We start from the raw sequence: 16,302 nt of genomic DNA on the forward strand, positions 1-16,302 counted from the left end.
TTTTTCGCTTTTCATGTTATAAGCCTCTCTATACATGGCCTCATCGACCTGAGACCATTTCATTTCTCCTACTGATCTCGATATGTATTTTAGTGTTTATCGCCACAAGTGCTAATCTGGACTTGCACCAAAAAAATAAAAAATAAAAAAATAATAAACCACGCTCTTAGGAACACGCTGCATACAACATTGGAACCAATGTGTATTTGTTGAGTGGTGCATTTTAGGTGGAATTGACATAGGGAATGAGTTAAGATTCAAAGGACGAAATATAAACATGTGTGGATGGATAGAGAGAAGAAAATTTTTATTATGGGGCAAAAAAGGGATTGTGGGATTTTACAATAAAGGGGAGACAACCACAGGAAGAGTTCCACCCCCCACCCCCCACTTGCTCTTGGAATGTTATTGTGTATATTATATAAGAGCATCGTATTTAAAGTCCAAAAAGAAGTTCTTTGAATCTATCTAACTTTGCTCGGGTTGGGGGTTTCGTCAAAATGTCCACTAGCATGTCATTTGTAGGACAATAGATAATTTTTATGTCGCCGTTGTTTAGGACGTCCCTGATGAAGTGTATTTTATATCTATATATGCTTGCATCTCTGTCGGTGCACAGGGGCCCTGGAAAGTGCTATTGCACACTGGTTATCTTCAAATATCTTAATCGGTCCGTAATTTTTCCATAGGTCTATTTCTGTGAGTAGTTGTAGGAGGTACATACCTTCTTCAGTAGTCTTCACTAATACCACATACTAGGCTTCGCATATGGATAATGCTACCGTAGGTTATCTTTTTGATTTGCATGAAATGAGTGAGCCGTTTTTTGTCAAACTGAAGCAGTATCCAGATGTACTGCATCTGTTGCATTGATCTGACGCTCAGTCGACGTCGCTGTACGCAATTAGCTGGAGTTGGTCATTTGTTTTTGTATAGCATAATTGATATCGCACAGTGCCCTTTATGTATCCCAGTACATGCTTGACTGTGGTCCAGTGCTGTTTGCATGGCTTGGATAAATACTGGGATAATTTTCCGACAATATAACTTATATCTGATCGCGTACAGATCATCAAATAAATTAAGCTACTGACGACTTCACGGTATATTGTCGGTTAAATCCAACTTCTGCTCACATGGTGTTGTCCTGGGCTTACAGTCGGGCATGTCAAACCTTTCCAGTATTTTTGTCACATACTGTTCCTGGCTCATTAATATATATTTTTCGGTTATGTTGAAATCTATTCATAGGAAATGCCGGAGTTTTCTGAGGTCTTTCATCTCAAATTCAGACATCAGCATCTGCTTAGTAGTGTTTAGTGAATCATTATTATCAGCTGAAATAATTAAATCATCGACCCATGAGATGACAATGACTCGTTCTTTACTGCTGTGTCGTATGTAGATGCAATGATCCACTTTATTCTGAGTGAAGCCATTTTTGGTGAGCCAATTATGTAGGGTTTGGTTCCAGTTTCTGCCCGATTGTTTTAGGCCGTATAGGGATTTGGTTAACATACAGACTGGTTTCTTGCCTGTTTTCCATTTTACTTCAAACCCTTCTGGTTGCTCCATGTCAATTTCATGGTCAATAGAGGCATGAAGATATGCTGTTTTTGCGTCCATTTGATGTACAATGAGATCATATTGGGTAGCCATTTGCATTAATATGCGGATTGATGTGATATTGGCGAGAAAGTCTGTATAATCTACTCCTTTGGTTTGATTATAGCCCCTTGCGATGAATCTTGCTTTGTATTTTGGAGTTCCATCAGGGTTTTCTTTAATTTTGTATACCCATCTGCCACTGATTGTTGTTTTACCTTTAAGTAAAGATATTAGTTTGTACACGTCATTTTCTTTTAGGGAATTGATTTCCTCCTGCATTGCTTTGATCCAGTGGTGTGCCACTGGGGAGGTTGTAGCTTCTTTATAGGTGCGTGGTACACCATGTGCGGCTTTGTAGCAGTAATCGTTTTTCGTTAAGTGACAAGCAACGAGTTATTTGCTGTAAAGACAGCTAAAAGAAAGGAAATAAAAAGAACGTAAACACAGTTTCAGTACGTATAAAAGATAATTGAATTTTACTGCGTTTGGTATAAGGTATTTGTTGAGTTTTGTTATTTACAATTTTTCGACTGTTAACTATTCTACACTTTAACGAATGACTGTGTTGTTCCTACTTACTTGCTTCCTCAAAGAGCCAAAATTCATGATTTTACTTATTTTAGTAATTTTTTCAACGTTTACTATTATGTTTAATTGTCAGCATAAACCACCTTTTCTAAGATGCAATATATGTTAATACCTTAGTAAAGCTGATTGCATTTATTTTGGAGCAAACATTAAAAATAGAAAGTTTTCCACTTGTGAAAAAATATATTTACTTGCCTTCCTACGACACAAGGTCGTTTTTTTTTTAATGTAGTGAAAATCCTGCTATCCCTCAAAAGAGGCACTCTGGATTGTGGCAACATTTTTTTAATCCTCAATCTTAAATCTCCTTCATTGACCAAGGACAGAAAAGATAAAGTATAGTATCAGAACATATACTATGTTTTAATGTTAATTTTATTTGAAAAAGTAAATAATAATACAAATAAAAAGATGTTGTAAAATTGGCAAATATTTAAATCGTAATTTTTTTTTCATTTTTAAAATATTCAGAGCAGATGAAAATATACTCGATTGTGTAAAGTAACACTCTTATGTCCAAGTCTTTTTATTGGTTTAGGACTAAAGATTGTAAGCATTTTTTTTTTTTTTTTTTCTATGGGAGATAAATTCTGCATGTTTTACTTTTTAAGGTGATTTCATGTAGTTTTATGACATTGCGAGTTAAACAGGGCTAGACAGACATGTAGTGACCAGCTAAATCAAGTCGCTTGTCACATAAACAGAAGAATCTATATGGCCAGAATTTATTCTTTTCAGGAAAAATTTGATTTTGTCACTGATCACCTATAACTTAACCAGTGATATAGATGTATGTGTGCCTGTCAGTTCAACATTTTTTTATTTCTGTGTAACTCTTTCCTGGTCTCTGGCTGTTTGTTGTTGAATCTAAAATTGATGTAACTTGTAAAGGAGAAGTTTGTTCTAATAATTAAGCTAATGGTAACACCTTTATCTTTTTACAAAATAAAGCCTATAGGGCCCACACTGATTCAACACCTCTTTGGCCCACACTAATTCAACACCTCTTTCTTACCATTACAAATGGCAACATTCTCTTCTCATTAAAATGACTAATCATCAGAAATCAGGAAATAAATGAATAGTTGCAAAATGAAAATAATTTTTCTATTTCTTTTTTTTTTTCAGATCCGTATTCCCTTGGATTATGTGTTATTCTTATTTGCATTCAGCGACTGCACAATGTGACAATGTTTAATTACATTGTGCTGTTCTACATCCTACTTGATTCCAACATCTCTGCACAGAAATTATCACAAACAGATTTTGAAAAATCATCAAAGAAAACTCCCAAAACATTGTCAATAGTTAAACATGGCTTCACGCCAACTCCGAGAGACTCAAAATTATGTCTGGGACATGAGCAATGTTTTAGGTCGTGGAGCCACAAGTATTGTCTACATGGGGCAAAAAAAGGTAAGTAAAGCTATTTTCGTTTTTTCTTTTCTTTTTTATTTCCATGCTCAGAGTAAGAAACGGGGAAGCGAGAATAAATAACTCCAAAGTTACATTTTAAGATCTAGATTTTCGTAAATGTCTGCTCAGCTCACCCGGAAACTGCCAGAATATGCTGAGCACTGATTCAGTTGATCAGCCAATCAAAAAGCGATAACAAATGCAGTTAGCCAATAAGAAGTAAAGCAGACGACGTTTGATAAATTAGAAGAAAAAAAGTTTTTTTTTTTTTTAATTTTAACAAATCATAACAATGGCGCACGCAACAATGAATTTAATCAGTCTAAATAAAATATTACAGACATCGGAACAAATCCTAAAATATTGTCAAGATGTGGCAGGAAGTGCCGTGTTAGTGATGGTTTCGCACAAACCCCAAACCCAACCCTAACTTTAATACCCCATCTAAAAATTAACCGGTGTTTAAGGTGCAAAAGTACCTTAATTTTTAATCACGCAAAAAAAATGTTTCTACTCATTTATACAAAAACTAGCAGGAAGACTCGACATTGCTCAGGATTGAAGGATGATCAACAAATGTTTCATACTCCCATATTTTTTTTGTCATCAAAATCTGTGAAATCACTCATTTTTCAATCAAATTGTTTGATTACTTGTTCTAGTTGGGGATCTATATCAGTGCACCAGGAGGAAGCTGCATTTGCCTCCCCATAGTGAGTTAGTCCACAATATATTGTAGTCTACATTGCACTATAGAGAACTTACTGTTAATTTTCTAAAATTATTTTTATATAATGGCTTAAAGTTAAAAAATGCAAAAGTCAAGTATCATGCTTCAATTGTGCTTTAAACAGAAACATTCATTTTGAATGCACGCCTGTCATATCAAAGAACTTACTGTTGATTTTATATGCCTGGCTTTATTGTTTGTGTGGTAATGGCTTAAATTTAAATTTAAGTGTACTTGAGAAGTTTTATTGCCACACAAGCAGAAAGGCTAGACATATAAAATCAACAGTAGGGTTTTTTGATATGACAGGGGTTTGTTCCAAATGAATGTTTCTGTTTAGAGCACAATTTTACTATGATACTTGACTTTTTCATTTTAAACTTTCATTCAAGCCATTATATCTAAAAAAAATGTTATAAAATCAGCAGTAGATTCTCTACAGTGCAATGTAGATTACAAAGTATTGTTTGTAAACAATACTACAGGTAAGCATGTGAAGTTTACTCTCAGTGCACCACAATGGGCCCCTCAACTATAACAGTCAACTAATCAATTTGATTGAAAAATAGGCGATTTCACCAATTTCAATGACAATAAACATAGGAGTGTGAAACATTCGGTGATCATCATTCAATCCCGGGCAACGTCGGGTCCCCATGCTAGTCTTATATATCTAAATGAATAAATGTGAAAGTTAGGTTCATTTTTCTTACCAACGATGAAGTCAAATAAACCCTATTTCAACTTACCCTCATGTGATAAAGCATGCTGAAGACGCTTATGCACAGCTGTCACTCATCGCAGGCAAAAGGGCATTGAGAATGGTGGTGACTATGTAGAAAAATAAATTTGTTGCTCTTTAACTTTTTGAATTAAAAAAACAAATACAAAGCTTTATTTTTTGGGACGATACTTAGATATCAAGCATTGTAAAATATTGTATTTTGGTTTTAAATGATCATAAAACAAAGGTTGTAAAATAAATCAAACTAAGGTAAACTAAAAATGTTAACGTTTCGTCTTTTTGTTACAGTGTACTGGGGAAGAGGTGGCAGTGAAAGTTTTCACGCAGCCGTCAGATTCACGGACCGTGATGATACAGCAACGTGAATTTGCTGTACTCAAAATGCTGTGCCACAAAAATGTTGTACAGTTGTTTGCGATGGAGCCAGAGGTAAGTAGTCTTACATGGTTGCAATCTCTTTGAAATGAATCTCCCAACATGTACATGCGAGCGTGTGCATATTTTTGTACGTGCCAAAAATATATGCGCACTTGCTCATAGAACAATAGCCACCACTTTTAACATAAGGAATTACATTGCTTAATATCCGTAAAACTATTTGCGGAAAATTTAAATGTGATATTCGTTTTCAGCATACCCGAAAACCTTAAAAGGTTATCATTTTAAACGAAGATGTTAAATGTTAAGAAACAAAGTAAAAATGTACTCAAGTTTTATTCAAACAGTCTTAATTTGAACTTTTATAACAAAATTATAACCTTTATAATAAAAATGTGTTTATGAACTTTTTTTTTAATCAAACATAAAAATGTAGCTGTTATAAAAAATATTTATGAACTGGTTTTTTTCCAACAAGATTTTAGTTTAAAAATATTTTTTTTTTATATTTATAAACTGTTTTTTTGTTTTGATTAAAAAAAACTGTCCATATACATATTGGAAAAAAAAAACTGTCCATATACATATTGGGAAAAAAAAACAGTTCATAAATATTTTTTTTTTATATTTATAAACTGTTTTTTTGTTTTGATTAAAAAAAACTGTCCATATACATATTGGGAAAAAAAAACAGTTCATAAATATTTTTTTTTTATATTTATAAACTGTTTTTTTGTTTTGATTAAAAAAAACTGTCCATATACATATTGGGAAAAAAAAAACTGTCCATATACATATTGGGGAAAAAAAAACAGTTCATAAATATTTTTTATAATAGTTCTATTTTTTGTTTTTTGTGAAAAAAAATTACCAACACCTGATTTCTTATTTAAAAAAAACAGTGCATAAATATAATTTTATTATAAATAAATTATTTTGTTATAAAAGTTCTAATAAAAACTGTTTAAATAAAGCTTATATTTTTATATTTGTTTTTAAAAACAGCTACATTGGATACAGTGTTGGTCATCTGTACCTTAAACTTGGTCTGACGTCACCAAATGATTTAGTAAACAAAGAAGTGTGACATATAACAAAAGCTGCTATATTTATAGAATGTGGTATTGTGATGACTAATCTGTATTAATTTCTAACTGTGCATCGAACGGATACCATAATACTTAGTTTGCTGCACCTTATTATAACAAAAAAAAACAAAATATTTGTCAATTAGTAATTTTTCATTATGTATATGAAATCGAGTGAAGATAATCACACACACACACACACACACACACACACACACACACACACACACACACACACATTCTGGGGGTATAATGAGGTTTAATGTTTAAACGACGCAGAGAAATCAATATTTTTTCATTTTACTTTCACACGAATGTTTCTATTATCTAACAAAAAGTCGTTTGATTTACGTAATTGTTAAAGATATTTTCTTTCCATCACAAGTATCACGTTTATATATTAATTCTGTAACATACACTGACTTATACTTTTATACTTCTCCCACCTACTTGATGAATAACCTTTCTTTTATGGAATGGTTTTTCTAGGTGGAACAGTTAACACTATAAATGGCACGAACGTTAAAGCACAACTAAAAAATTGCTGCCAGAAAATCTCACAAATAAACACATTTGTCGTTAAAATATTTACTTAATTCAAACCAACTTCCATTCAAAACTAATCATCGTACAAGAAAGGAGATGATGGTGGTCTAATGTTAATGACACAAACTGACGACCAAGTTTGAATCCAATTCGTTCCACAAAAATCACTTTCATTTAGGATGTTGACAACTTTCGTGTGGTCTCTTCTGTAATCCTCAATGTCTTTCTAGCAAGAATTCTGACTAGAAAAATATCGGGAAAACCAATGCCATCAATAGAATCTTCAAATTCATATGATATGATGATGATGATCGTACAAGAAAAACTAAAAAAAAAAAAAGTTATATTTATAAAATAGCCGAGATATCAAAAGTTCAGTTTTACAAAATTTTCGCAGCATAAACAGACCATTTTTACAGATTTTCTTTTTTTTTTTTACATGGGAGGCCCGAAGGCCACTGGAGGATAAGGATTAATAGGGTACATTAGTCACCGGAATAAAAGTGTATTAATAGTTAGTGGTGTAAATAAGGTAGAAAGGGATTATTTAGAGGAAAGGGTGGGGGGAGACTGAACAAACATTTGTTTACATTGGACTTGAAAACGGCCATATTGTAGTCAGCTGGAAAGCAGGCCAGCAGAACAGAGTTCCACGGGCAGGCACTTCTAGGAAAGAAGCTTTGTTCATGGAATTTGCATATAGATTTATGCACAGATGGGAGAAGTTGTTGCTGGTCCTTGTAGCTAGACAAGTGTTTTTTTGTGAAAGTGGAAAATCATAGATTGAAGCTCAGATGAGCACTTGGCATGAAAATAATGACAGAGCAGAGACAGGCTCATAACGTTTCTTCTGTGGAGGAATGTGTGTTAAAAATACATTTTTATTTTTTTCACGTTATCTGTATGTGTGTATATTTCAAAACAATCTTTTCTCTTTATGTATGCGTATGGGTTTTTGTTGTATTTCTTTGTTATTTACTTTCTAGTTGACATATAGATCTTTTTTCTACGACTGTCTCTCTTTTTTCTTTGCGGCATATCGTCTTTTTCTTGATTTGCATTTTTTTTTTGTGTGTGATAATCCATGGTTCTTTTCTTTCTTTTTTTTTAACTCGCCTAGCATTAATTTTCTTTATTTTTCACATTGTACATTTTACACGGTAACGCAGGTTCTTTTACAACTCCTTGCAGAAGTCTATGGTTGACGACCACCAAATCGATGTAGATTGTATTGCAAGGATTCATGGCGGTGGTGTGATGTGTAATACTGGTCACGGTACCAAATTGACATTTGTTGTGTAGTGGGGGGTTCAGGAGGGATGCATAACAGGGACGAGAATACATTTATAATAGAGGTACACAGCAACAACAATGAGACAATTACTTGGAGGAGTTCACATTTATACAGAAGGCCGAGAGAAATGTGTAGTGGACAGTTCTTTTTAAACACGGAGGGAAAATACATGATAGATGAGGGGGGATACAGTTACATTTTGGAAGGGGTTTATTATAAAGTTCAGTATTCAATATGTTATATCCTTACTTTAAATAAGAATACAATAAGAAATACGGGGTTATGGGTGAAAGACAAAGGGGTTTATTTACAAGGGAATACATGTTATTACATTACATCACAATATGATAACAAAACACACTATCTTGTTGAAATGGCGAAGAAGACAAAGGCTTACAACAATTACGAAGACACTTATTTCCAGCTGGATATTCGATGCCTGTTAGATTTCTACATTTTGTCTTCCCCTCTCTCTCTGCCTCGCTTCTGAAGGGGCTTAGACTAACCCTCTCTCCTCTCTCAACTGCCAACTCTCACAACTGTAACTGATTTCAAACACTAAACTTAACTGATTTCAAACACTAACTTAACTGTATGAATTGTTCTATATTTCTTTGTGACGTCAGAACGTGGCCAAACATGTTAATGTTTTTTCACGTGGATATTGCATCTGCTTCCAACACATTTCTGGCAACACAAAGACATTCCTTAATTCCATTGTCCCATTTTACCTATTCTGACCTAACTTGTTGTATAGTTATTTCTGATATAATGGACAATTTTCTACATTCTTAGAATCTCATCTAAAACTCAGTATGTATTCATTTTTAACTTTTGATCATTGAGTTCGATTCCAGTATTCTCCTTTAATAATAATTATATTCAGCCCTAATTACTTTGCACCAGTAAATAATAGTATATCACACAAAACCGTTTGAAGGGATGAAGAGACTTTATTCTCGAGCGTACAGAACGAAAATCAAAACACCAACTGAAAAAATAAACACAAATGGAAGAAACAGACAACTCCAAATATGCTGAGTTATCTCCCTTGACCGATATGTGATCATAATTCAACACTGGCATTGTTTCTCTAATTACCAGCAGCTGCCCCCTTTAATATACAACAGAAAGAGGTTTCAGAGAAGAATAAAAGGGCATCACCCACTAGGTTTCAAAGCCAATTTTGAACTTTGACGTGGCAAGATAGGCTACTCCAAGCAGCTCCCGCCCAGATATGGTAACAGTACTCCATTTTAGGGTGTATCTGGCTCTTATATAGGTAGAGGATTGTGTTGGGAGTTACATAGCTTCTGGAGTGGTAAAATCATGTAACCATTTTTCCGGCGACCTTGGCAACAGTTAGATATAAGTCTTCCATTTAAAGATCGCTCAGAATTTCTCAAAACCAGGAGCCTCTTTTAGATGAGAGATGTTCATATCAGTTGGGGCCAAGTGGGGATCAGAGCATTTATGGTGAAAAGATAAAAACTTGGTTTTAGATGTGTTAAAATAAAGCTACATTTTACCCCATTGCACCATATGTTCAAGATCAGAGAAGAGAAACTTAATCTTGGTTGTTGTTGGCCTTTGAAGTGTTGCCATAGAGCGTAGTGTCATCTGCTACAAGTGTTCACTTTATTCCTATGCACAGGTTTTCTTTATTCTCTTACTTTATTCTACAGCACATGTTCCTTTTATTCCACTACATGCTTGTCCTTTGTTTTACATGTGCTTCCTTTATTCTACCATATATGTTGCCTTTATTTTGCTGAATATTTCCCATTTATTTTGCTGAATATTTCCCATTTATTTTGCTGAATATTTCCCATTTATTCTATTACGCATGTCTCTTTTATTCTGCTACATGTTTCCCAATTATTCTATTACACATTTTTCCATTTTTCATCTTCGCTTAGATTTCCGGGAACATGCATGTCATAGTGATGCAATATTGTTCAGAAGGAACTTTGTATCGGATGCTTTCTAAACCTGAGCACGCCTTTGGTTTGGATGAAGATGAATTCATCATATTTCTGCGAGATATCAGTATGTATATATTTATACCACGTTTCTCAAATTTACTTCATCTACATATCAACTAAACTAAAATTGGTTTACTTTAAATTTAAAAAAAATAATTAAAAATTATTTTTTTTAATCGGTAAATATTTTATTAGAACCAAAGCAATTAATTAAAGCTACTTAAATTAATTAACATTTATTGACGAGTAAAATTAGTTTTAAATTCCTTCAGATGATTCACAGGATTCTATCATTTGCATTGGTTTCTTTGGTACTTTTCGAGTCAGAATTCTTTCTAGAAAGACATTGGATATTTTTGTGAAGGTTGCCAACATGCTGTTTTCATCTTAAATGTTATTCTCACATTGTTTCAGCCGATGTAACTTCCACAAGGACCCATGGTATAATGGATAAAATACTAGGTTAAAATTCAGTTTAAGTGACACCCTTCTGGAGGTTGAAGGTTCAATCTTCAGACCAGCTGATATTTACCATTCAGTCTATATTAGTAAAGTTAATTATTCAAATTTTTTTATTAAATTTTAAAAATTTTCCTAAAAATTAGAAAATATCAGAAAATTAAAAAAATTTTCATCCAGCCAAATGTCAGTTACTACTTTGTTAGATATTTATCAAAGATTCCTATGTAAATTTATATTTATAGCAATCTACAATAAACCTATATGCTCTTCCTATAGGTTCTGTGTGAATATATATTTACTCCATATCCCTTACCATAGGAGGAAGGTGAAGAAAGACGAGGCAAACAAAATGATTCACTTGATGAATACATTTCATGCTTCTGAATTTTTTTTATTGCATTTGATGTAGGTGGTTACTATTTGGGTCAGAATTTGTTGGGGTACTATGTAGGGAGTTGAGCAGCAAGATGTCGGTTTACATTACACTTAAACTTTTGCATGTCAGTACAGTTGGAGAAGCAGCAACCCGGAAGGGAATTCCACCAAAGTCTAGCAGTCCTAGAGAAGAAACTACTAGAGTAGAAGGCTTTCTTACATCTAGGGATTTCTACTGTGCAGGGGTGGGATTTTGCTGTTTGTCGAGGGTATTTACGTCGAGGGAGCACAAGGGCTTGTAGTTCGTCGGAACATCCACCATTAAAATACTGTTTCAACTCATGTTCCCTGTGACTGTTAAGCCAAGAAGCTTGAACAAAGTACTTTTAGGAAATGTATCTGTGACAACAATCATGGAAGCAAGTGACATAGGGTGGCGTGTACGACACTCAAACTCGAAACCAAACCAAATAGTTATGCATGTACTCTTCTGATGGTAGGACGTGTGAATATAGTTTGTAGAATGAATACAGATGTGCTTATTAAAATGTCATGGAGTATCAACGTCACGCATGTGTTCAACTTCTCACTCGATAGATTTCTAAAACTGCTGTATAGAGATTTTTTGTTAACTCGGAGTCATTTTATATGTACAACAGATTTTTTTCATACAGTCAGTTCGTGTGTAAGTGGGAAAAAAGAACAACAGATTTTTTTTTTGTGTGGTTATTTTGTGTGCCGGTGGGAGAAAAGAATGTAGGTTTTTTTTTTTTGTGTGTGGTTATTTTGTATGTCGGTGGGAGAAAAGAATGTAGTTTTTTTTGTATGGTTATTTTGTGTGTCGATGGGAGAAAAGAATGTAGGATTTTTTTTGTGGGTGGTTATTTTGTGTGTCCGTGGGAGAAAAGAATGTAGGATTTTTTTTGTGTGTGGTTATTTTGTGTGTCCGTGGGAGAAAAGAATGTAGATTTTTTTGTGTGGTTATTTTGTGTGTCAGTGGGAGAAAAGAATGTAGGGTTTTGTTTGTGGAGTTATTTTGTTTGTCGGTGGGAGAAAAGAATGTAGTTTTTTTTGTGTGGTTATTTTGTGTGCCGGTGGGAGAAAAGAATTTAGGGTTTTTTTTGTGTGATCATTCGGTGTGTCCGTGGGAGAAAAGAATGTAGATTTTTTTCTGTGTGGTTATTTTTTGTGTCGGTGGGAGAAAAGAATGTTTTTTTTTTTTGTGTGGTTATTTTGTGTGTCGGTGGGAGAAAAGAATTTAGGGTTTTTTTGTGTGGTTATTTTTGTGTCGGTAGGACAAAAACATGTACTTTTTTTTGTGTGTGGTTATTTTGTGTGTCGATGGGAGAAAAGAATTTAGGTTTTTTTTTGTGTCGGTAGGACAAAAACATGTACTTTTTTTTGTGTGTGGTTATTTTGTGTGTCGGTGGGAGAAAATAATGTAGTTTTTTTTTTTTTGTTGTGCATGAAACGCTATTCGGCAGTTGAAAACTTTTATTCGTAACTTAAATAAGTGTAATTCTAAATAAGGACCAAATTTTATATTGAAACGTGAAAGTATAAACATTAAAATATTTTCATTAAAATAAGAGTATATTATTGTATTAAACTTTTATTGTTTAAGTAATTTGAATTTGTTTTTATTTAAACAAAGGAAAAGGTTGAAAAGACATTTTTACTCAGCAATAAGCTTCAGACGATTGAACAAGATTTATGATGTACATGTTCAGAACGGAGATGTTATATTCCATAAATCATATGGGTTTTGCTAGTAAATGGAAATATTTAGTTGCTAAAAATCAACTAAAGATAAATCTATATAATTATAAAACTCAAATAACCTTGTAACGGTTTACGACTTCCGGTTGTGCATGCCTACATAAACAAATAATCAATGCGACAATAAAACGTATTGTTTTACTGTGTACGTTTTCAGCATACCAATTGTTATTTTTTTTTTTTTTTTTGCGTTTAAATTATCCAAATAAACAATTGTTAATACTTTCTGCATTTTTTTTACATTGTTCATTTCCGTATTACGTTTAAGTTATTTTAACACAATTTTCTTACAAATACGTCTACTTTAACCCGTTGACAACCATAAGAGGATTTTCCAACGGAGATTTACCCACCATCTTCATTTTTTTTTTAATTCTCCATTTTTAATAGACCTTTCTTAAAAAAACATTCATACATTTTCTTCTACACTACCAACATAAATAAATAACCCCGAAAATATGTTTTTTTTTAAATTTGCGTTACAAATAAATAATCAACGCAACAATAAAATGTATTGTTTTACTGTGTACGTTTTCAGCATCCCAATTGTTTTTTTTTTCATGTTTAAATTAAAAGATATATCAAAATTTGAATTTAACTTTAAGTATTATGGTATCTGTTTAGTGCACATTTACCTATAAGTATGGCAAACCACTTATAATTCAATGGCTGTAAAAAATTTTTTTTTTTTTCAAAAATAAACAATTATAAACAGAACGACTCATAGAAATCTATCTATATTCTTTTTTCGTTTTAATATACTTTCATAGAAATGTTCCTGTTATGTCACAAAAAACTATTTTCTTTACGTCACAAGTGTCATACTCATACATTAATTCCATAGCTAATATAACATCCTGACCCAACGGGTCATGAGTAGTCTAGTTTGTCTATAAAGCTCTGGGTGGTAACGTCTGAATTTGGGAGCTTTGAGGAGTATTGTTCTTATTTTTATTCGAAGTGATAGTGCTTCCAAATATAGATTAAACAGAATTTTTCTTTGGTCAGCCATGAAACAGCTCCTGTGGTGAAGCCTCATTTTAGAATTTATCGCTAATGTATTTTTTCATTTTATGTCTCCCACACGATTTCATGGTCTTATTGATTTTTTTTTTTTTACAGCTGCAGGAATGAAACATCTACGTGAACATCAAATTGTTCATCGAGATATCAAACCAGGAAATATTCTCTGTTACAAGGCAGACAATGGCAGGTAAATTATTGTTTTGGTTGTTACCACATTTTTAATCAATTGACATTTTGTGACACAAAATCACAAAATCAAAAAAGGGTTGATATGAAATTTGGAGTTCCTGAAAAAAAAAAAAGTAACTTGCAATTAATTAATATAAGGCAAAATCAAGAGAAAAAAGTGGGCTTTTCTACATGTAAATAGGAATTTTTTTTATTCATCATAAATTCAGTTGATGGACGGACTGGCTGGCCTTGTAATTGACATATGTTACCTGGGATCAGTAAACAGCATTGATTGACATTTTACCCAGAATTTGGGAAAACTAAAATCAATTCCATTTGACTAAGAAAGAGAGACAGATGATGAAATAATTAGATAGCAGTGAGAGAAAGAAATAATTTGATACAGTGAAAAGAGGAACCCCTCTCCTTCCTGAAACACAGAGAGAGAGAGAGGACTGGACAATATAATCAGTTGCATTTTATGGCCAAGAGTCTTCATTCTGCCTGACACTAGAATCTACATCGCTAACAGACACCAGAATTAGGGTGAATGTCACCAACTCAAAATCACCCAGCATTAATAGTTGAGCATGTCTAAAAACACTTGAATTAGAACATACATTTAGAAATTCTTTATCTGTACAAATGTACCATTATAACTTGGAATAACTGTTTTTTATACAAAAAAAAAAAACAGCTGTTGTTATTTATTTAGTTTTTTGTTCTTAAAAGTGACTGTTGTTCCTTAATGGTAAAACTCTGATGGGCAAAGCCAAATGATCACTCTCATGATCTTAACCATGTGGGCTGAATGCTCGTCTGATGAAACAAAACCCTTCAACATGTGGTCGTCGTCAGAGCTGCAACCTTTTTTGCAAGCAGGTGCCAAGTGACCACCCAGAACCCAGGAACAGTCTCAAACGTGGGGACGTTACCAGAAATAGGTGAAAAAGGGTATTATTTAACCAATGAACCATGCATAGCAAGTAATTAGAATGTCATATCTGAGATGATGTTTGTTTCAGATATGATACCAAACTGCATCGGACATCCTCGGATAACATGTTTGCCTCCTATGCACTCCACATGCACAATACAACCCATCAGCCATTTTAACCTTTTTCTATTACTTTCCCAACCCCATCAATTAATCACACAGGCAATATGAATTGGAACAAATATTATGAGGACATTGCAAAGGGTGCTGCAAAAAAGGTGGGTTCCTTAAACCATGTTAAAAGCTTACTCACATCTGAGTGTCCTGGCTGGTACATCTATCGCTAGTTTCTCCTAGACAAGGTCCAAAAAAGATGCTCCAATCTAACTCCAACCCCCTCTCCCATCACCATAATGTTGCATTCCTATGCCTGTTTTACATGAAGTTTAAATGTAATGTAAACCAACATTTCACTATCTCCTTACATGGTCCCCTTACAATCCCCTGTAAAGATGATCTAAATAGTAACCCCTTACATCAAGTGGCAATATCTTTTGTTTGGGGTGAGTAATAACAAAAATCAAAATAGCAATCCAGTCCTAAGTGTATGACCATAATACATCTGGTAGTCAAGTCCAATTTGCGAGTATGGATTCATTACTTAGTTGCCCTAACTCCTAAGTTTATTCTCATCTTTTTTATTTAATACAATCTATTGGTTTTGCAAAGTATTTATTTATGCCTAGAAAATTGTGGTAAGGATGCAGAGAGACAGACAAATTAGCGGCCACGGTTAGCATGTGAGCACTGTAAGGAAATGGTGGCATACAAACCTAGAATCATTTGAGGCAAAGGTAATTATACAAATTTAGGTGCTGTTGCGAGTCCAAATTTTTGTGACAATATTAATGAAACGCAAAATCGAAAAAGGGTTGATATGAAACTTTGGGTTCCTGAAAGTAACTCGAAATTAATTATTGTTGATAAATTTATAGATATAGTTTTAATGGTATGAATTAAGGGTCAGCAATCTGTGGGCCAGATCCGAACCACGAAAACATTTTGATCGATCCACAAGCCTGACTTCCAAGGATTCTATTTTTAAAATGAGAGCTGAAGTTTTTGAATTCAACAAAAGGTCTGTTGTTCCTCTTTGAATATTATGATTACAAAA

General features: G+C 33.4%; 1 protein-coding gene across 1 annotated transcript in view; it reads left to right on the forward strand.

The window, feature by feature from the left end:
• Positions 1 to 16,302, forward strand: part of LOC145288497 (serine/threonine-protein kinase TBK1-like) — a 154,029-nt gene that overhangs the window by 73,382 nt on the left and 64,345 nt on the right. Inside the window, exons 2-5 of the mRNA XM_080136333.1 lie at positions 3,325 to 3,612; positions 5,376 to 5,516; positions 10,313 to 10,442; positions 14,117 to 14,207. Of these exons, the coding sequence (XP_079992459.1) occupies positions 3,511 to 3,612; positions 5,376 to 5,516; positions 10,313 to 10,442; positions 14,117 to 14,207 (464 nt within the window). The 5' untranslated portion in view covers positions 3,325 to 3,510. The remainder of the gene's footprint in view (positions 1 to 3,324; positions 3,613 to 5,375; positions 5,517 to 10,312; positions 10,443 to 14,116; positions 14,208 to 16,302) is intronic.

The sequence above is a fragment of the Euprymna scolopes genome, chromosome 2 (genome assembly GCF_053919585.1).
Source record: "Euprymna scolopes isolate OS-2025 chromosome 2, ASM5391958v1, whole genome shotgun sequence".
Taxonomy (NCBI): Eukaryota; Metazoa; Mollusca; class Cephalopoda; order Sepiida; family Sepiolidae; genus Euprymna; species Euprymna scolopes.